Source organism: Diaphorina citri, unplaced genomic scaffold (genome assembly GCF_000475195.1).
Source record: "Diaphorina citri unplaced genomic scaffold, Diaci psyllid genome assembly version 1.1 scaffold927, whole genome shotgun sequence".
Classification (NCBI taxonomy): domain Eukaryota; kingdom Metazoa; phylum Arthropoda; class Insecta; order Hemiptera; family Psyllidae; genus Diaphorina; species Diaphorina citri.
Genome location: NW_007378358.1, coordinates 52,438 through 74,278, shown reverse-complemented (window position 1 = coordinate 74,278; position 21,841 = coordinate 52,438). Strand labels below are relative to the sequence as shown.

At 36.3% G+C, this 21,841-nt stretch overlaps 3 protein-coding genes across 3 annotated transcripts in view; 1 reads left to right on the top strand and 2 right to left on the bottom strand.

The window, feature by feature from the left end:
• The window catches only part of LOC103513120, a gene marked incomplete at its 5' end in the record, with an annotated part of 72,440 nt that overhangs the window by 45,857 nt on the left and 4,742 nt on the right, over window positions 1-21,841 (top strand). Inside the window, 17 exons of the mRNA XM_017445688.2 lie at window positions 983-1,106; window positions 1,802-1,995; window positions 2,255-2,521; window positions 3,111-3,172; window positions 4,096-4,169; window positions 4,623-4,825; window positions 6,233-6,416; window positions 6,845-6,924; window positions 9,760-10,017; window positions 10,666-10,701; window positions 11,437-11,580; window positions 13,388-13,421; window positions 14,638-14,735; window positions 17,072-17,196; window positions 18,898-18,970; window positions 19,060-21,371; window positions 21,757-21,819. Coding sequence (XP_017301177.2) covers window positions 983-1,106; window positions 1,802-1,995; window positions 2,255-2,521; window positions 3,111-3,172; window positions 4,096-4,169; window positions 4,623-4,825; window positions 6,233-6,416; window positions 6,845-6,924; window positions 9,760-10,017; window positions 10,666-10,701; window positions 11,437-11,580; window positions 13,388-13,421; window positions 14,638-14,735; window positions 17,072-17,196; window positions 18,898-18,970; window positions 19,060-21,371; window positions 21,757-21,819 — 4,331 coding nt within the window. The remainder of the gene's footprint in view (window positions 1-982; window positions 1,107-1,801; window positions 1,996-2,254; window positions 2,522-3,110; window positions 3,173-4,095; window positions 4,170-4,622; window positions 4,826-6,232; window positions 6,417-6,844; window positions 6,925-9,759; window positions 10,018-10,665; window positions 10,702-11,436; window positions 11,581-13,387; window positions 13,422-14,637; window positions 14,736-17,071; window positions 17,197-18,897; window positions 18,971-19,059; window positions 21,372-21,756; window positions 21,820-21,841) is intronic.
• LOC103513117 (DNA-directed RNA polymerase II subunit RPB3) overlaps window positions 9,644-21,841 on the bottom strand; it is a 24,273-nt gene continuing 12,075 nt past the window's right edge. The window contains exons 6-7 of the mRNA XM_026826409.1: window positions 10,100-10,514; window positions 9,644-9,955 (exon numbers count right to left, since the gene is read on the bottom strand). The gene's annotated coding sequence lies outside the window, so the exon portion shown is untranslated. The remainder of the gene's footprint in view (window positions 9,956-10,099; window positions 10,515-21,841) is intronic.
• LOC108252866 lies at window positions 14,860-16,919 on the bottom strand. The gene is made up of 3 exons (XM_017445683.2): window positions 16,890-16,919; window positions 15,674-16,017; window positions 14,860-15,094 (listed from the first exon to the last, which is right to left on the bottom strand). Exons 1-3 carry the CDS (start codon window positions 16,907-16,909, stop codon window positions 15,009-15,011), a joined length of 450 nt encoding a protein of 149 aa, XP_017301172.1. The 5' UTR covers window positions 16,910-16,919; the 3' UTR covers window positions 14,860-15,008.

Below are 21,841 nucleotides of genomic sequence, written 5' to 3'. Positions count from 1 at the left end.
GTAACTGCTAAGGCCTTATCGTCTCGAAATCGAAGAGAGAAGGAAGACATGATAGGAGAAAGCCAGCCGTTCCGAGAACGAACATTATCTGTTCAGAATAAAATCCACCTCGGGCGGGAATCAAACCCGCGGCTTTCCAGGAAACCCTTGAGCAAACGTTTCCATCTGTTCACGAGTTTTGATTTTTTTCTTTTCAAAATTTCTCTCTACCGTTCAGTTTTCATTTCTCGTATTAACGTTGTTCTATGTATTGTACTCAAATATTTATGATGATCATTAAAAAGTTCAATTGAATAGCTTTCCAATGTTAGCAAAAGGCTGTTTGTATTTTGTTCTTGGAACAGAATCTGTCAGAATGTATATCTTTACTCTTTGCTGCTTAGCGCCTACTTCTCACATGAAATTGTCCTGCATATAACCCGCGGCCAAGCGCTTACAATAAACCAAGCTAACTAAGCTGGCAAACATTATCTTACAGACGTCCATTTTACCTGTATAAGTAAATCAGTCATCTCCACTAATGGCACCAATGAATATTTCATGGCATATTGCATACTCAAATAATTACACGGCATTTATACAAATTATAACACAACTTACGCCTGATGGGTAAACTCTCTTTTCTCCTTGGCCTGTTGCCTCCTGAAAAGAGAAAATATGTATTGCTTCCCTTGGGTGGTAATTTTTTTTCGATACCTACGAGTATATGCCCCTTTATTTAATACCTATGCCCAAACTCTCTTTTCTCCTTGGCCTGTTGCCTCCTGAAAAGAGAAAATATGTATTGCTTCCCTTGGGTGGTAATTTTTTTTCGATACCTATATGCCCCTTTATTTAATACCTATGCCGTTGTATTCATCCTTCGGGACTTTTTGGTTACTTACCACCTGGCTCCTCGTACCTACTTTTGAAAAGAGCTTCAGGTAATTTTGCCGACTGCATATTTCATATTTTGCAAATTTCTCCCGCTTCTGCTCCGCAGTCAAACCGACCGTTCGTCTGCGCATTCATCCGATCAAACCTATCAAGGAGATTGATGAATTGAATGCCACCTTACTGTGCGATGTCGAGTCTGGGAACCCCATGAAATTGGAAACGGTTCGCTGGTAAGTTAGAGTGTCTTATTTTCGTACCTTACATAAAGGGGCTTAAAAAATAATAATAATAAAAAAAAGCGAAACATTGTTTTCATGCAGTTTTTGGGGAGAAAGGTGAAAAAGCTTCCTTTGAGAAAAGTCCTCAGTACTTTGACCCGATTTTTTTCCCCCCAAGAGGTCTTATTGTTCCGAAATCGAAGAGAAAAGGAGGATAAAATAGGAGACAGCCATTGCAAGAAAGAACTTTTCGAGTCTGGGAACCCCATGAAATTGGAAACGGTTCGCTGGTAAGTTAGAGTGTCTTATTTTCGTACCTTACACAAAGGGGCTTAAAAAAATAATAATAAAAAAAGCGAAACATTTTTTTCATGCAGTTTTTGGGGAGAAAGGTGAAAGCTTCCTTTGAGAAAAGTCCTCAGTACCTACTTTGGCCCGATTTTTTTTCCCCCCCAAGAGGTCTTATTGTTCCGAAATCGAAGAGAAAAGGAGGATAAAATAGGAGACAGCCGTTGCAAGAACGAACCTTTTTTAGCTTCATATTACTCAATTTTTCCCCTTTTAGATATTGACATGATGAGACAGCCGTTGCAAGAACGAACCTTTTTTAGCTTCATATTACTCAATTTTTCCCCTTTTAGATATTGACATGATTTTTTTTTTTTTAACCAAGTTCTAATTTAATTTAATTTCGTTTTCTCCTTCAGGTACTTGGACGGCAAGTTTCTCAAGGAGATCCCGGACTGCAGTCCCAACTCGACGTTCTGTGATAACAATCTGGTCATTAACAAGTTGATCTTGGAACGGGTAACACGAGGCTTCATAGGCAACTACTCGTGCGAGGGGAAAAATGCTGCTGGCTGGGGAGAACGGTCACCTGACGCAGAACTGATAGTCTATTGTGAGTATCGATTTTTGCCATTAAAAAAAAACTCAAGGATGAACTTTTTTTTGTAATTCAGCAAATGATATAGGAGAAGAAGGTACTTTTTATTTATTTATTGTTACTGTACCTTTTTTAAGAGGTTTGATAGAGGGAACTGTAACTGCTAAGGTTTTATCGTCCCGAAATCGAAGAGAGAAGGAGGAAGGATAGGAGAAAGCCAGCCGTTCCGAGAACGAACGTAACGCGAGCCATTTCTTAATATTCTCATTTTCAGATCCGCCCGGGGCTGCCAAGCTGGAGTACGAGCCATCCCGTGTCGTCAAAGGTGGCATGGTGACCCTAACCTGCTCCGTAGCTCGCAATGGTCTGCCTTCCTCTACAGAGTTCCACTGGTACAGGGGTAACCAGCTGATCCCTCAGGAGAAGGGGCCGGTGTGGATTATACATTCGGTGACGTTGGAAACCAAGGCGAACTTCACGTGCCAGGCTGTGAACGCTGGCGGCGAAGGTCTACCGGACACCAAATATATCGACGTATATGGTAAGTTGGATAGTATAAGGATAATGCAGGCGAACTTACAAATTGAAAAACTGGATGGAAGAATAGAATAGAATATACCTTGTTTAACCTGCTGGAATGAGACTTAAAAGTCCCTTTAACCCAGCAGTCAAAATAAGGTCTCGTGTTTTTCATGGGTTTATAACACCTGCTGGAATGAGACTTAAAAGTCCCTTTAACCCAGCAGTCAAAATAAGGTCTCGTGTTTTTCATGGGTTTAATAACATAGTACCTAGTACCTACATAGTGCTTACAACAAAAGACCTTGCTCAGTGCTCAAGTTGACTTATTCAGGACTTCGGCTGAATTGATGCAGAATTTTTGTACATTTTTCATAAAAAAAAACTTTTTATTTTTATTTTAATTTATTATGGTGCGTTAAAATAAAAATAAAAAGTTTTTTTTTTTACTTCACCAAGTTATGTGAGTTTTTGTGAGCGAAAAATTGGGTGCTCGATCACCTTGGCTAGAGACCATCAACCACCCTTGGTGCAATTACACCCCTACAACAACTACCACAAGGTCAGAACCTCACAAGTTCGAATCTAAATCGTCTCATTTTTCCTTACAGCACCTCCTCAATTCATTAAACGTCCATCGCATTACACGGGCGTTCTTCTCAACTCACAGACCTGACGTTACAGGTAAGTGGAAATTTGGGGGTAGGTAATCCATAAAGACGTGAAATTTCGTACTTCGCAATAATCAAAGCCGTGATGTAGTACATATTACTAGCATTACTTTGTATTCGCATAGCATACCTACCTATAGTTTAGAAAGATAAACCTACAAATAAGATGTAGAAATTGGTTTACAAAATGATACATCGAAAATATTACAGAAGAAAATATTCCATAATTCGTCGAAAATTGGATGATGCTATTTGCGAAGTCCAAAGATGGGTTTACGAACAGGTTCTTGGGCCCGATTTGTCCTTCGTAGTACTCTGCAACTTTTCACTCCGTATTTATTCCTGAGTCGTATTCCTTCATTTGATCTGCAACAAAATGATTTTTTATGATCAATTCATTTGGTCAACAAATAATCATTTATAACACTCCGTATTTATTCCTGAGTCGTATTCCTTCATTTGATCTGCAACAAAATGATTTTTTATGATCAATTCATTTGGTCAACAAATAACCATTTATATGGATACATATTTAATTGGGTCCCCGGAAGAAAGGCCTAATTTCATTTATTTATTTGAAAAATATTTACATGGCTCAAGAACTATCGCAAGATGGACTTCAGAATGCCGGAAATCAATGAAAGGTAAGATGACTGAAGTGACTGAAACGTGGGCCACGTACGAGTATGTATTGGCTATTGGAGTCACACACTTCTAAATCTTAATAAACATGGACACTGGATGTCAAAGACATCCAGGGGTGACAAGACATCCAGGGGTCATTGTCAACTGTCATATTATTCAAATGTTTTATAAATTTTTAAACAAGAGCGTTCAGTCTTCTAGGATCTAGGCTATTACCTTTTCCTTAATAGCAACTTTCCTTTTAGGGGCTTTAAAAAGAAGCATTCATCTACACTAACAGCAAATAATAACATGTGAAATATGGCTCAAGAACTATCGCAAGATGGACTTCAGAATGCCGGAAATCAATGAAAGGTAAGATGACTGAAGTGACGGAAACGTGGGCCACTACGAGTATGTATTGGTTATTGGAGTCACACACTTCTAACATTAAGTACCCTGGATAATGGATAAAGTGATTCTTTGAACTGAAAGCTGCAACTTTGTTACATAGAGAGAAGTTCTAGGGGGGAGGGGGTCGAGTGAATTAACCTCCGAAGAGAAGAAAAAATTCAAAATATACAAGAGAAAAATTCTACATTATCCACACACACTTCTAAATCTCAATAAACATGGACACTGGATGTCAAAGACATCTGTCATATTATTCAAATGTTTTATAAATTTTTAAACAAGGGCGTTCAGTCTTCTAGGATCTAGGCTATTACCTTTTCCCTAATAGCAACTTTCCTTTTAGGGGCTTTAAAAAAGAAGCATTCATCTACACTAACAGCAAATACTAACATGTGAAACTGTTGGATTTTTCAGATACGCGGTTGAAGTCACCAACAATCCACCGGATTTGAGAACCAACGACTTTGAATCCATCGAGTCCACTCTGATTTTGAAAATGGATGCGTGGCCCAACGGCCAGTTGGATCCCACTTTGGACAACGTCAATTATACCTGTCAGAGTACTTCCAATGAAGTGGGCCAAGGTGTCAAATCAACCACCCAGTTTGGAGTTGAATGTAAGTGGAAGCAATGTTTTTGGGAAATTCTTTCTGTTTGTACATGAGTCCGTGCGAATTGGGGTATAGTATGAAATTAGGTACCCAACACCGGATCTGTAAGTGATATAACTTTACTGTTGAACTGTTAAGGTCTTTAAGGAAGCCTGTATTTTTTAACAACCCTCAAGTGGCAACCGAGAAAAAGAATCTTCTGAGGGTGAGTGGCCGCTAACGTTCTTGATTTTGAAAATGGATGCGTGGCCCAACGGCCAGCTGGATCCCACTTTGGACAACGTCAATTATACCTGTCAGAGTACTTCAAATGAGGTGGGCCAAGGTGTCAAATCAACCACCCAGTTTGGAGTTGAATGTAAGTGGAAGCACTGTTTTTGAGAAATTCTTTCTGTTTGTACATGAGTCCGTGCGAATGGGGGTATGGTATGAAATCAGGTACCCAACACCGGATCTGTAAGTGATATAACTTCACTGTTGAACTGTTAAGGTCTTTAAGGAAGCCCGTATTTTTTAACAACCCTCAAGTGGCAGCCGAGAAAAAGAATGTTCTGAGGGTGAGTGGCCGCTAACGTTCTCAGTCGTATAACAGAACGTTCCTCGAGTGTCCGCTATCCATCCCTAAGTGACGGAGTTTTTTTTTTGCCTCAACAAGCCTATTTGGGGCCGAAAAAAGTCAACAGCATACTATCACCACCTATTTGGGTACCGACAATGCATAGATTTGCAACTTGAAAAACACCATCTAAAAATTCGAACTTTTATTCTAAAGGTTTGAACTTGATTCTAAATTGATTTTGAAAATGGATGCGTGGCCCAACGGCCAGCTGGATCCCACTTTGGACAACGTCAATTATACCTGTCAGAGTACTTCAAATGAAGTGGGCCAAGGTGTCAAATCAACCACCCAGTTTGGAGTTGAATGTAAGTGGAAGCAATGTTTTTGGGAAATTCTTTCTGTTTGTACATTGAGTCCGTGCGAATTGGGGTATAGTATGAAATTAGGTACCCAACACCGGATCTGTAAGTGATATAACTTCACTGTTGAACTGTTAAGGTCTTTAAGGAAGCCCGTATTTTTTAACAACCCTCAAGTGGCAACCGAGAAAAAGAATCTTCTGAGGGTGAGTGGCTGCTAACGTTCTCAGTCGTATAACAGAACGTTCCTCGAGTGTCCGCTATCCATCCCTAAGTGACGGAGTTTTTTTTACCTCAACAAGCCTATTTGGGGCCGAAAAAAGTCAACAGCACCACCTATTTGGGTACCGACAATGCATAGATTTGCAACTTGAAAAACATCATCTAAAAATTTGAACTTTTATTCTAAAGGTTTGAACTTGATTTTAAAATTTGTCATAACTTTTATTCCAAAAATTCGAATTTGTTGAAACTTGTTATAACTTTATTTTCCAGATCCACCCGATGGACTGCGTGTCAGCAAAGAGATAGTCAATGTCATTGAGAAGAATATGCCGGAGAAGATCGTGTGTAGTGCCAAAGCTTTCCCCGAACCTGGATATAGTTGGGCCAAGGAGGATGATCCTAACAATACGCTCTCTAAGACCAACAGTCTCTCACTGAACGTACCCATCAGTAGAAAGCATGCAGACTGCCATGCCGGTAATAAAAACAGTAAACAACAAATAGAACCAAGAAAAGGAAGAAGAAATAGCAACAACATTGTTAACGTAATAATAACAATGCCTTAGGAATAATAATAAACTGAAATAATGACACACTTAAATGTATATGGTAATAAAAAGTGCTCAACTGTGAGTTGGGTACAAGTATATTTCAACTGTGGATACTTACCTACTTTGCCGAACTAGTAAAAAAAAACTGTGAACATAAAATTCTGTTTTTTGATTCTGAATGTTCCAATATATCACTCTGAATTTCCTGTACATGTTTACTGAGAATAATGTTGAAAAAACTAAGAACTTTGTTTTATTTTCTTTTATTTTATTTATACGAAAGAAGAAAAGCATTTTAAAAAATGAAATGTAAAGGAACTGAAAGTTTTCAAAAGCATGCAGGCAACTATATCTGTACGGCAACCAACAGACACGGCAGCAACACCGCTAAGACCATCCTCAACGTTATGTGTAAGTCACAAGATTTTATCTCTCAATCTAATATACTTATTTGAATCTCATTTCATGTAACCTTTGGGTCTATCGCCATTGGCGCTCCGTGTATTTCATGTAACCTCTCTTGGTACTGAAGAAAGATGCTCTTTTCCTTGGTATCTCTATCCCTCGTTTAGTTAACAAGATGAGGAAATGAAAACTGTTTAACGGGCTGAAGTTTGACTCGAAACATTGGCCCAGAGAATAACGTCTTAGAACTACCCTCGTTTATACCTCAAGTCTCTTTGACCTCTGTACATAAAGTTCCTCGTACATATCTCTCACCTACTTGGATCTTAAGCATGCAGGCAACTATATCTGTACGGCAACCAACAGACACGGCAGCAACACCGCTAAGACCATCCTCAACGTTATGTGTAAGTCACGAGATTTTATCTCTCAATCTAATATACTTATTTGAATCTCATTTCATGTAACCTTTGGGTTAAGTTTTCAAATTAAAACACAACTCTGTAGAAAGCACGGGGCACAGTGCTCTTTAAGTTCTTTCCATCCCTACAAACAAGAATATATTTTATCCTATATCATGAAACCCCGCATACCGTCTAATAATAAAACATCTCAACATCATATCGTACCTTGATGCTTGGTATAGTTTATTCTGTTGGTTCAGATAAACGAGATTGGATGTTCACATTTTATTGAGATTCCCTCAAATGTATGCAAGCTCTATTGCTTCCAATTTTGCATGAACCTTTCCCTCGAACATTATTGTTACCTTCAAACAGATAGAACCTCTATCCCTACAAGAATATATTTTATCCTATATCATGAAACCCCGCACACCGTCTAATAATAAAACATCTCAACATCATATCGTACCCTGATGCTTGGTATAGTTTATTCTGTTGGTTCAGATAAACGAGATTGGATGTTCACATTTTATTGAGATTCCCTCAAATGTATGCATGCTCCATTGCTTCCAATTTTGCATAAAACTTTCCCCCGAACATTATTGTTACCTTCAAACAGATGGAATAGAATGATATATCGATTCTCAACTTAATTGGACCTGGGAAAATGGAAATGTGCAATAAATATTGCGAAAATATACATGAGGGTACAATAGTTGCATCATAAACCATAAAACTAACTTAATGCAATCTCTGCACAGAGCATGGAACTACAGTAGCGCTGGAAAGAAATTAAGGGAATATATCATTGCACTCCCTCTTCTTCCTTCTCTTCTTTTCACTTGAGCATAATAATTTTCAAGTTAATCCTAAAATTTAAGGATAGAGAACTTAACTGCGATACCATAGCAGACTGCAAACATAAAGTGTGCATAACTACACTACCTAGCTGCCTACCATGCTCATGAAATGAAAAATTTGATTTTGTTGTACATAATTACATATTTTTACGTAATAGCGTAATTTACATGGGTAACTAGGCTGGTTAGTTCCCTAATTATCCTGCTGAAAGACCCAACAATAATTACTTACAACCCTTCTTTTCACTTGAGCATAATAATTTTCAAGTTAATCCTAAAATTTAAGGATAGAGAACTTAACTGCGATACCATAGCAGACTGCAGTAGAGAGCTCTTTGAATAAATTTTACTTTTATAAGCGCTTTTATTATTTATTTAAATTTCTTGAAACGGTACTAGAGTGAGGTTTATGAGGTACCTATTCCGAATAGGTGATGGCAGTAGTTTCAGTTAGATTAATTTGCTATACTGTTTATTTATTGTGTTAAACACCCCTACAAATATACAATAGGTCAATCGTAGTATTATTTATTTAAATTTCTTGAAACGGTACTAGAATGAGGTTTATGAGGTATTCCGAATAGGTGATGGCAGTAGTTTCAGTTAGATTCATTTGCTATACTGTTTGTTTATTGTGTTAAACACCCCTACAAATATACAATAGGACAAGCGTAGTCTGTTCTGGCAGTTTTCCAGTTGCCTATATCTATTCTGTGCCTACCTACAAATAATAGCAACGACTGTGTATTACCTATACTTAGGTAGGGTATCTACTTGGATTTTTTAAAACAGCCCCCGGGCCTCCTAGCTTTGTTGAACAAAAATATAAGCGGAATGAATTTTTTTCTTCGAAATGCTTTTCTAGAGGAGGGGGAGAATACTTTCCAGAGGAGGGGGGAGGAAGTGACAAGGAACAATAGGGATCTGGAGTACTACAAATACAAACTTAACATCACGAGAAGTATTAACTTATAAAAGTAAAGCACAAAGCACAATTTCCGAACTTTTCTTGGAACTTATTTCAAACCTTGAACCTCGAGAGTGCACGTCCCGTATGCAGTTTACATTTGCATCACGTTAAATGGAATATAAAAAGACGCTCGAAAGAGATTTGGTTCACTTTGCACGTTCTGCATTTATAGGTGTTACGAGATAACTAGCTTTTTATATTCCAGCACATAAGTTCAACTTATGACTGCTTTCTCTTCTCCTGTTCTCACTAACCCTTCCCTCCGATTGTCATCAGGTATGGAGATTAAGCAAGGAATATTAAGAGAGATTAGTCCAAAATGTAGCGTTCAGTTTCAGTGAAAAAATGATGAAAAAATTCCCCTTCTTAAATTAGGATCTTTTGATTCACGCACAAAGCTTTTAAAATATCTTCAAGCATGTAGGTATGTACAAAGGTATATGTGGGTACATATTAGGTATTACTAGGGCACTCACATGGGCACATAATTATTTTCTTAATTTACATTTCAATATGGACCTTCAAAAGGTTACGAAGTCATCCATCCAGATAGAAAACCTCCTTCAGGCAGTTCGTCAATAAATCTGACTGTTTTTATTCGTTTCAGATCGGCCGGAATGTGGCATCGTTCAATCGCAACGTGACGGTAAAATCGTTCTCACCTGTTCGGCTACCGGTAATCCTTCCGAACTCGATTTCAAGTGGAGCGTGAAGAATGAAAACGAGACCATCACGGAGGGCGTGGCCAAGTTTGGGAACCACTCGGATCTTACCCTGGAATCGAGCTCAGAAAGTTTCCGAACCTATCTGTGCTATGCTATCAATAGCGTGGGTACATCTTTGCCTTGTGCTCTTGACGTTACAGGTAAGTGGAAATTTGGGGACGTGAAATTTTGTACTTCGCAATAATCAAAGCCGTGATGTAATACATAATACTAATTCCGAACCTATCTGTGCTATGCTATCAATAGCGTGGGTACATCTCTGCCTTGTGCTCTTGACGTTACAGGTAAGTGGAAATTTGGGGGTAGGTAATCCATAAAGACGTGAAATTTCGTACTTCGCAATAATCAAAGCCGTGATGTAATACATAATACTAACATTACTTTGTATTCGCATAGCATACCTACCTATAGTTTAGAAAGATAAACCTACAAATAAGATGTAGAAATTGGTTTACAAAATGATACATCGAAAATATTACAGAAGAAAATATTCCATAATTCGTCGAAAATTGGATGATGCTATTTGCGAAGTCCAAAGATGGGTTTACGAACAGGTTCTTGGGCCCGATTTGTCCTTCGTAGTACTCTGCAACTTTTCACTCCGTATTTATTCCTGAGTCGTATTCCTTCATTTGATCTGCAACAAAATGATTTTTTATGATCAATTCATTTGGTCAACAAATAACCATTTATATGGATACATATTTAATTGGGTCCCCGGAAGAAAGGCCTAATTTCATTTATTTATTTGAAAAATATTTACATTGCTGTGTTTTTATTCTCCCTAGCTTACCAGGAAAAAAGTAGTAAGTTTCGATTCTCAGGTAGGAGTTAACATTAAGTACCCTGGATAATGGATAAAGTGATTCTTTGAACTGAAAGCTGCAACTTTGTTACATAGAGAGAAGTTCTAGGGGGGAGGGGGTCGAGTGAATTAACCTCCGAAGAGAAGAAAAAATTCAAAATATACAAGAGAAAAATTCTACATTATCCACCAAGCTCTTAAAAGTTAAAACTTGGTTTTTCATCTGTCATTCGTTACATAGAGAGAAGTTCTAGGGGGGAGGGGGTCGAGTGAATTAACCTCCGAAGAGAAGAAAAAATTCAAAATATACAAGAGAAAAAATATACATTATCCATCAAGCTCTTAAAAATTAAAACTTGGCTTTTCATCTGTCATTTGATTATTTTGCCCATACTCATTGGTCTTATAAATATAAACGAACATTTTTAGCTAAAGTTCCTTTAGGGATATTTCCATTAGAGTGTCCATAAGATGGATTTGTATGGATCGGAAATCAGAACAATCAGAAAGACTCGATAATAATTCTACCCTCTGTTTCTGCTCCCACAGGTAGCGTCAGTTGGTGGTATGCTCTATTTGAGCATGATCATCTCATCATCTTGCTGGTCATCATCATTGGCCTCATTATTCTAGTCATTCCCTTTAGGGATATTTCCATTAGAGTGTCCATAAGATGGATTTGTATGGATCGGAAATCAGAACAATCAGAAAGACTCGATAATAATAATTCTACCCTCTGTTTCTGCTCCCACAGGTAGCGTCAGTTGGTGGTATGCTCTATTTGAGCATGATCATCTCATCATCTTGCTGGTCATCATCATTGGCCTCATTATTCTAGTCATAATCATCTGTGTCATTATCATCATCATTTGTCGGAGAAAGCGGACCGCTGATAAATGTAAGTCCTTCAAACCTACTTCCTTTGCTTCAAAGTTTTGATTGGCATGATTTATTTGACCTTTATTTATTAAAAAGTTTTATATATTGACTTGCAAGGAGTTATTTTAATTACATTTTTTAATTTGGGAGTACTTTACTGTACCTACCTCTACTTTTGAAATGCAGAATTTTGATTTTTTCACTATCTAACAACATACTTAGATATTTTAATATAATTTAGATTTCTTTTGTTATTATTTTTATTCTATTGCAATTGAGTTAATATCTACTTGGCTTAGATAATTCAGATTATTTATTGATGTAACAAGTACCTACATAATCAATTTACAGGTGAGTTTATCGAATGACTTTTTGATTCTATTACCAATGCCAACCTGTTTCGCATTTCATTATTTCCTCCCCACTCAAACACTCAAGACAAATTGAGATTGGTAGCTTTTCATCTACTAACTACTTCTACTTTCTAGTCATAATCATCTGTGTCATTATCATCATCATTTGTCGGAGAAAGCGGACCGCTGATAAATGTAAGTCCTTCAAACCTACTTCTTTGCTTCAAAGTTTTGATTGGCATGATTTATTTGACCTTCATTTATTAAAAAAAAAAATTATATTGACTTGCAAGGAGTTATTTTAATTACATTTTTTTTAATTTGGGAGTACTTTACTGTACCTACCTCTAGTTTTGAAATGCAGAATTTTGATTTTTTCACTACCTATCTAACAACATACTTAGATATTTTAACATAATTTTAGATTTCTTTTGTTATTATTTTTATTCTATTGCAATTGAGTTAATTTCTACTTGGCTTAGATAATTCAGATTATTTATTGATGTAACACGTACCTACATAATCAATTTACAGGTGAGTTTATCGAATGACTTTTTGATTCTATTACCAATGCCAACCTGTTTCGCATTTCATTATTTCCTCCCCACTCAAACACTCAAGAAAAATTGAGATTGGTAGCTTTTCATCTACCTACTACTTCTAGGTAGTTGGGAATAAAAATTTGGAAGAAAAAGTTAAAAGCTAAAATAAAACGAGAGGTAAAAATGAATTTGAAAAATAAAGTAAAAGCTTTTAAAATGTTCTTTTTTGCAATTGTTTAAGCTCATGTTATTTGAAACCTTGAAGGGATAGAATTAATGAGAGAGAAATACACCTTTAGTATGGTGTAACTTTTGATGATGAGGTTTTTTTCTTCTAACCATGTGGTGTAATTTATGATGGTTAATGATTATAAATTATGTAGGTGTAGATACTTTCCTTAGAAAAACTCCCATTTATTTCTCCAGAGAAATACACCTTTAGTATGGTGTAACTTTTGATGATGAGGTTTTTTCTTCTAACCATGTGGTGTAATTTATGATGGTTAATGATTATAAATTATGTAGGTGTAGGTACTTTCCTTAGAAAAACTCCCATTTATTTCTCATTTAGATAAAATTAGAAAATTCACTAAACAGGAAAGCTATCTGTGAACTTCATCACACATCACCTAATTTCAGGAAATAAACAACTAGGTAGGTAATTTAGAATCCATCACAAGGTTTTTTGTGAGACAAACCATTTCGTGCTACTTTTTCTCTGTTTGTTTTTCATTTTCTAACACCATTTCTTTTGTTTTTCCCTAATTTCAGGAAATAAACAACTAGGTAGGTAATTTAGAATCCATCACAAGGTTTTTTGTGAGACAAACCATTTCGTGCTACTTTTTTTCCGTTTGTTTTTCATTTTCTAACACCATTTCTTTTGTTTTTCTTTTTTTCTCTGCTTGTCTTGCTCTTCCAATATATTCAGACAATTCTTCAGTGGAATTAGAGGATAGACAGAAGTAAGTATACTGTGTTACCCGTGTACACTAGAAGGGATAGAAACTATTTTAAATGGATCGATTCGATGGAGAGGCAAATTATTCTTCTTTTGTTCTTTTCTGGTTATGGTGCTTTCTCCCACATAGTTAGGGCCCTTTGAATCAATTAAAATGTTCTACAACAACTAGGAACTATAAGGTACAGCTATCAAGTAAATTACTGTTATTTAACAGTAAGTGATGCATGTTCTTGTCCACGGATGGATATCATTCCAAAATAGTCTCAAAAAAAAAAAAAATCCCATGGGTCTTAACTATAGTAGGCTATTTTTGGTACTTCACATTTTATTCATAGGGTTGATTGAATGAACTAATTTTCCTCTTGTCTATCACTGTTTTCCGTGGCACAAGCTTCGGCTTTTACGGATGGGTATACCATTTGTTAACAATTTTTTTTGATGAGAGAGTTGTGTTATGAAAAATCAATAAATGGAAACTTATAAAATTAATTAAAATTAACTGTTCAAGGTAAACTGATTTCCTTATTCATGGAGGTACAGCTATCAAGTAAATTACTGTTATTTAACAGTAAGTGATGCATGTTCTTGTCCACGGATGGATATCATTTCAAAATAGTCTCCACAAAAAATAAAATCCCATGGGTCTTACTATAGTAGGCTATTTTTGGTACTTCACATTTTACTCATAGGGTTGATTGAATGAACTAATTTTCCTCTTGTCTATCACTGTTCAAGGTAAACTGATTTCCTTATTCATGTAGGTACAGCTATCAAGTAAATTACTGTTATTTAACAGTAAGTGATGCATGTTCTTGTCCACGGATGGATATCATTTCAAAATAGTCTAATTTGAAAATAAAGTAAAAGCTTTTAAAATGTTCTTTTTTTGCAATTGTTTAAGCTCATGTTATTTGAAACCTTGAAGGGATAGAATAATTCAAGAGAGAGAAATACGCAGGACCTGGAACAAGGATCAGAGAACGAGAGGGGTTAATCTACCGTGAAAGGATAAGACGGTTGCTAACACGAGGTAATTAGCTATTTATATTTAATTAATTGTGATTCTTCATTAAAGTGATGACTGCCATGTTATAGCCATTTTTTTTCAACAAACACCTCCTATGCTGTTCTTGTTCGAGGTGGTGTGGACGGAGATGGTAGTGTATGTTATAGCCATTTTTTTCCAACAAACACCTCCTATGCTGTTCTTGTTCGAGGTGGTGTGGATGGAGATGGCAGGCAGGACCTGGAACAAGGATCAGAGAACGAGAGGGGTTAATCTACCGTGAAAGGATAAGACGGTTGCTAACACGAGGTAATTAGCTATGTATTTATATTTAATTAATTGTGATTCTTCATTAAAGTGATGACTGCCATGTTATAGCCATTTTTTTCCAACAAACACCTCCTATGCTGTTCTTGTTCGAGGTGGTGTGGATGGAGATGGCAGTGTTTTTGATATTAATTATTATTCCATATTTTTAATGTAGTAGAAAATTCTTGGAGTTAATATTTTTTCCTGATATGTTTATAAAAGGAAAGCGAAATAAATATGAACATGCTACTTACTGAGGGTAGGCATTTGGTTTTACTTACACGGTGTCGGTGCCTTCCTTTTTCTCGATAAGGACTGCCTCGTAATGATAGAAACATCGAGCTTCTTAAACGTAACAACTGAGAGCGAGCAGAAAACACACACAAGAAACACACGAAAGCGCAAAACATGCAAACAAGACGAAAAACAAAATGAGTAAACAGATGGAAATAATAATGGATTACAAGAAAATAGTGAGATCTAAAGGAATTGTTTAAAGACGAGTGCCTGCTTGGTTTCTTTGCCAGTGATTGACCATTTCTCGTCTGAACATCATCAGTTGTATTTCTATAACGAAAGCGCAAAACATGCAAACAAGACGAAAAACAAAATGAGTAAACAGATGGAAATAATAATGGATTACAAGAAAATAGTAAAAAAATAAAATAAAATATCTGAATTCTTACCTACCAATCACGATTCAACCTCGTTTTTGAGGTATAATAACAACGAGGCAAATTATTTTAGAAATTACAATTTTGTTTCAGAAATATTAAAATACATTTTCTGATGTATATTATAAATGACATGGCCACATCGAAAGCAGGCTACTAAGGTAAAGCAGGCTGTCCTAAATCTAAACAACTACTTTGGTAACTATTGGACTTGACATGTTGACATCTAGTGCTGAACTGAACACAGTGGTGTCTTGGTCTTACCTCCTGACTTGTTAAACACCCCCGGTAAGGTGCCATTGCTATCACAGTGAGCGTACTTGCCCCCGCCAAACATACTCTTTATTTTGGCCGCGCGGGACGGCTGGCTGGGTTCGGCCGAAAACGTTGAATTCAAAAACGTCGACCGTTTGGACGGCTTTTTCCGTTTGTCCAGCCCGTCGGAACTGGCGGACTTGGTGGGGGAGCTGGGGGGAGATTGATGGGAGAGGAGACTGTGGTTGGTGTTGACATGAACCAAGACCCCCGGTCTCAGAGGCCACTTCCCGTTACTGTTTCCGGATGTGTTTAAGTTAGTCTGACTGGGTGACGAACACAAAATGTCCGAACTATCGGGGTGGGAGAGTGATGGGTGGGGGGGGAGGGGAAATAAAAGAAATTGTGTTAGTGGTGTGGTCAGTAGGGAGGGAGGGAGAGAGGGGAGTGTGCTCTAATGAAGTTTATCTAGAGGAGGCGAAAATGTACGAGTTAACACACTCAAAATAGCCAAAAATTAACACTGCTGTTAATGAAATTACAATAGAAGATTCGCCAATAATTATCATGGTTAATGAAATTATAACAAATGGTCTCTCTTTTTTATCTAATGATACCAATTTTGCATTATGTTAGATTAGAAGCTCATTTGGAGTACCTATATATGTAGCTTGGGGGGAGTAACAATAGTGTTAGGTAGTATTTAGGTTAGTGGTGCAGATCTACTGGATATAAGGTGCGTCGTATTTAGGTGTTAAATTACTCATTATACGGGGAAAGGTTTTATTGATTTGTTAGTCGAATCTAGCTACAGTGATGGTATGGAATGATACAGAGACACGGAAAGAAGACAGCTATAGGTACACCATACAGCATGTTAGATAAACATTTGGGTAAGTACGTACATACATACTTATTATCTCAAAAGTATCTAGCCTTTTGAAATGTTAAATTACTCATTATACGGGGAAAGGTTTTATTGATTTGTTAGTCGAATCTAGCTACAGTGATGGTATGGAATGATACAGAGACACAGAAAGAAGACAGCTATAGGTACACCATACAGCATGTTAGATAAACATTTGGGTAAGTATGTATATACATACTTATAATCTCAAAAGTATCTAGCCTTTTGAAACGATATTTTTTCTTCTTCAAAATGAGTTTCTAACACGTCCGAATGATAGTGATCTGAAAGAGTATGTTTAAAGAGGCTAAGACTTACCTGTGCTCATAATGACTCATGAGCAACCTAGTGCAGCTTTTGGTGAGTAAAAAGACAAAAGAGGGTGAATATTAATTCAAAAAATGGTGATAGGAAAGAGAATAGCTAATTACCTCGTGTTAGCAACCGTCTTATCCTTTCACGGTAGATTAACCCCTCTCGTTCTCTGATCCTTGTTCCAGGTCCTGCTAGCAAAGACAAAAATGACCTAAGTTCGTCACCCAACGATGCTCTCTTACAGCCAGATGGTGACAAAGTTTTCTACGAAAACCTGCCCTTCCATGGCATGCAAAACCCTCCTAACAAGGTGAGTACTGCTGGAATAGTTTTCAATGCCTCTTTTGACAGTTGAGATGTGTTCTTTTATTTTCCAAGCAAATTTTGGTTAGTTGCTAAATACCTACTTAATTAATCCTAATCAGCATGAATTGAAGATACTTATTGATTTTATTTTATATCTAGTCTACTAGATTTTCATACTTTTAGAAAAAAATTTAAACACATCACTTTAGTTGAAAGCCTTTTGAACCAAAAAGTTTGTAGTTCACTACTGATTTATTTTATTTAATTCATTTTATTTAATTCTATTTTATTTTATTTTTGCCTTTTTAGTTAGTACCTAATTTTTGTAGGATGTTCACTACTAGTACTTGAAAAATATTTAGAAATGATGGTCTTTAATTTATTTCTCTAGCAAGGGGCTATAGTTTTAATGAACTCTATCTATGAACTATCTATCGTCAAGTTTTTGTTTATCAACTCCACAATAACCATCTACTGATCTATCAAACTTCCCGCTATCCGTTTCTTTCTAGGATATCAATAAACTTTACATAGAAACGCCTCTGTGATACCTAACCAAATAACATACGTATGTACTTCGGAATAGGTATTTTAAATAGTAAGTGCTAATTAAACGATATTGCTTGCAAAAGTGCACGATGCCAGAAGAATATTTGAACCTTGCCATATATTTATGATGCTTTTATCTGGATTTTCTTCTAATAGAAATAATGAACAGGATGGTTATTGTCTAATAGATTTTTTTTTTTTTTTTTTTTTTTTACGAGCCAAAAAAAATAATACAAAAGAAAACACGGAGATAAGAAAAAAAAATCTTCCTTTTTGGTTCACTTTTCCTTCTTTTAAACAATCTGTCGTCCCCCAAAACCCTTTTAAAAAAAAAATTTTCACGGGGTCGAATTTTAATTTTTTTTTTTTTTTTTTTTTTTTCTTTCTTTCTTTCTTTCCATAATTATTATGAGCTTTTTCCCCACTGGTTAAAGGCATTGCTTGGACTCTCAAGCACAAGGAAACGTGTTGTGATTGTCATGAAATGGTTTATTTCCTGTCCTTCTTCTCATTGTTCAAGTATTTATTAATATTTTTTCTCTCTTCTTCAAAACACTCGAAAAAAATAAGTTGTGGTGAAAATACCAAGAAGTGTGAATAAATGACTGAGTAGCATCATCATTATTCTACGAAAAAGATGTTTCTTTTCCTGTTTTTTCAAGCCATTCATTTCTAAGTGGCTTGAGAATTTTCCTTGTAGAAAACATATTTTCGAGAGTACGTTTTCCTCGTGGTGAAAATACCAAGAAGTGTGAATAAATGACTGAGTAGCATCATCATTATTCTACGAAAAAGATGTTTCTTTTCCTGTTTTTTCACGCCATTCATTTCTAAGTGGCTTGAGAATTTTCCTTGTAGAAAACATATTTTCGAGAGTACCTTTTCCTTCTAAACATAATGATAAGTAGCACCTTAAGGATTTAAATCATTGTTAGGTCTAAGAATATAGCAAACACTCAATTTTCGCCATAGAAAAATAAACGTAGTTGCTTTATTTTGATTATTTATCATTAGTTTGCTTAGCTTTCATGTATGAATTTCATTATTACTTGTTTATTATTTGATGTTTTGTTTTGACCCCGTGTGTTTTGCATATTAACATCATGCTTGTTGTGTTTTCTTTTTGTTTTTTTGCATGTATTGAAACATTCTGTAGAATATACAGACCACCACTGTAGTAACTACATCCCGTCCTCCCAGTGAACTGAGTCATTACGCAGGATCTTCAGGTTATGGATCAACACGGAGTCAAACTGGGGTAACTCAATCCGATCTCAATCAACTCCCAGTGAACTGAGTCATTACGCAGGATCTTCAGGTTATGGATCAACACGGAGTCAAACTGGGGTAACTCAATCCGATCTCAATCAAGAAGTTGACACTGCAGATGGGGACCAGAAGTTTCATTCGCTCAAGAATCCCAAGAAGAGGCCTACAGCTGACATTCCTCAGTTCCGAAGTTTGAGAATATCTAACAGAAATAAGAGCCCCTCACATATGCACTCCATACAGGAGACAACCGAACATCAGAAACCAAAAGTAGAAAAAAGTGAAACAAGAAATGTCAATGATACGATGAGAAAGATAAGTCCAAACTGCTTGTTGAAATCTACAATTTTGATCAAAGATGCCAAGAAAATACTCACCAAAGATCTCAAATCAAATGCCCAAGATAATATTTCCGATATATCGGGAATCAGCGAACTGCCTGATTCAGAACCAAATTCAATGAGCAGTCAGGTTGAAACCAAAGATGTAGATGAGAACAAGACTGAAAACGGAAACAGTAATGAGCAAGCTCACAACGAAAATAGTGCTGGTCAGAGTGATATGAAAGACCAAGCCAATGAACATGAAACTAGGATCAAATCCCCCTTGTTTAAAACTCAAAAAGAAACTTCCAGCAACAACTTGAAATCTGCTAACAAAAATGTCCCAATGAAAAACACGAGAGACATGAAGCTGCGGGCAAATAAGTCGTACAGGATTATCGAAATGCCGAAGAAAGATTTTGAAGAGTTCATGGCACACAGGCTGAATAAAAATGCCGACAAAAATCTTGGCATATGTCCTAACAGGATAACATTTGATTTTATTAATAAAAAAGACCCGGACAATCAACTTCGAATATTAAATTGTTCTTTGAAGAACAACTCGAAGTCCACAAGTTGTCTGAAAGATCTTGAAAAAACAGACCTCCCAAAAGAAAATCTAAAAGCATCAATAAGTTCTGAAAATATTTCTATTGAAGAAAAATCAAAATCTAGAACCGATACTATTAAGTCACAGGTAACTACAAAACCGACCATTGCAAAACCAGCAAGGAGTTTCAAGAATAGACCACTGGGAAATAATGTTTCTCAACTTAAAGCAAACCCTTCTCATGCGCTAAGAGATATGATCTTAAAACCACCTGACAAATTTAGTAAAGCATTATCCCCTTCCAATAGTTTTAATAAAGATATAGCGATCATCAGAGAACTTGATAACAGTTTAAATAAAAATACAGTTCAAACAAAAACAGAGCCAATCAAAACAGTCTCAAAGTTAGAAAAGAGGCCTTTGAGCTATACTGCAGTTTTAAAATCTCCTGTCAAATCTATGAATTCGAAAGGTTCTGTACATAACTTAAAAGAAAAAAACAGTGGTAGTTCAAGATTGATAGCTTTAAATAAGAATCCAACTTCAATGACTAGTAATAATTCTCAAATCAACAAACTCTCCCAGAATGATTCTAAACTTTTAATTGCCACTCGAACTCTAGATGATATAAGAAAAGATCTAGACAATATGAGAAATAGACCGAGCCACAGGTTAACAGACAATAAGAAGCCTTTACCAAACATTAAGACTGAAATACCCAAAAGACTCGAACCCATTAAGATAGTAAGTAGTGAAAATAAACATTTAAATGCTTCTTTAGATAGCAACAAATATTTGAAATTAATTGCCACGCCTCCTAAAAATGAGGAACCAGATACAACTGAAAATTTACAAGAGAAGTCTGAAAGATTGTTGTCGGCTAACGAGAAAGGAAATGGTCAATCTGAAATTCATTCATCTTCACGTAATGAGACTGAATCTACTCAATCACTTCCAACAACAAATATCTTTAAAAGTGCAGCCTTTTCTAGAATTGAAGCCAACAAAAGTGATCCATTAGAACCTAAGAATTTTGTGATTGGTTCATGTAGTGGTGCTTTTAAAAGTCTTTCCACTCTGAGCCTTGAAAGAGAATCAAAACACGAAGATGTTTATTTAAACAGCTGCCATATAAAGCCAATAACACGATTAAAAAGTAGTCAATCTTTTCAACATAGAAATACAACTGATGATGTTCAGACGAGAAATGGTCAATCACTACTGGCAAAGAAACCAAGCAGGCACTCGTCTTTAAACAATTCCTTTAGATCTCTCCGTTCTCTCATTAGAACCAAGTCTTCTAGTTCTGATAAGTGTAAATCCGAGGATACCACAAAACCAACACCAGCTCCAAGAAGACTACGTTCATTCTCCAATTTTAAATCAAGACTGACCGATTCAAAAACCGATTACCAAAATATTCCTATCCCCATTCCCCCTAACAATTCACACAACATTGATGCCAAGGTTCCTGATGATACTGATGAGGTTAGTAATATTATTAATGCATTATAGTCGGAGACACCTCACGAAAAACTCAGTGGAAATTAGGTCATATGAAGTCCCGTGAATTACGACTTTTTTCCACCCCTGTATATTAAATTCCAATCTTAGGTTTAGATTAGTTAATCACGATTAAAGCAAAGCGTGAGATTCATATTCACTACTATTTCCATATCCTGTATTGCTGTAACCCTATTGCTTTTATCTAACACTTGTCTGTTCTTACTAACCAAAGCGTGAGATTCATATTCACTACTATTTCCATATCCTGTATTGCTGTAACCCTATTGCTTTTATCTAACACTTGTCTGTTCTTACTAACCAAATACTAACGCATGCGTGTTCTCTCTTCCGTGTATGTGTTTCACAGAATTCCAAATACGCTTCTTCGCGCTCCCTAGACCGCCGATATAACGGGGGCGCTAACCAATACGCAACGGGTCCTAACAACTATG

Coding starts and splice junctions, on each gene's coding strand:
- LOC108252866 (XM_017445683.2), bottom strand. CDS start 16,909: ATGAGTCATTATGAGCACAG. Junction 16,018..16,889: donor ATGAGTCATTATGAGCACAG/GTAAGTCTTAGC, acceptor CCACCCCGATAG/TTCGGACATTTTGTGTTCGT. Junction 15,095..15,673: donor GGTGTTTAACAAGTCAGGAG/GTAAGACCAAGA, acceptor GCTCGCTCTCAG/TTGTTACGTTTAAGAAGCTC.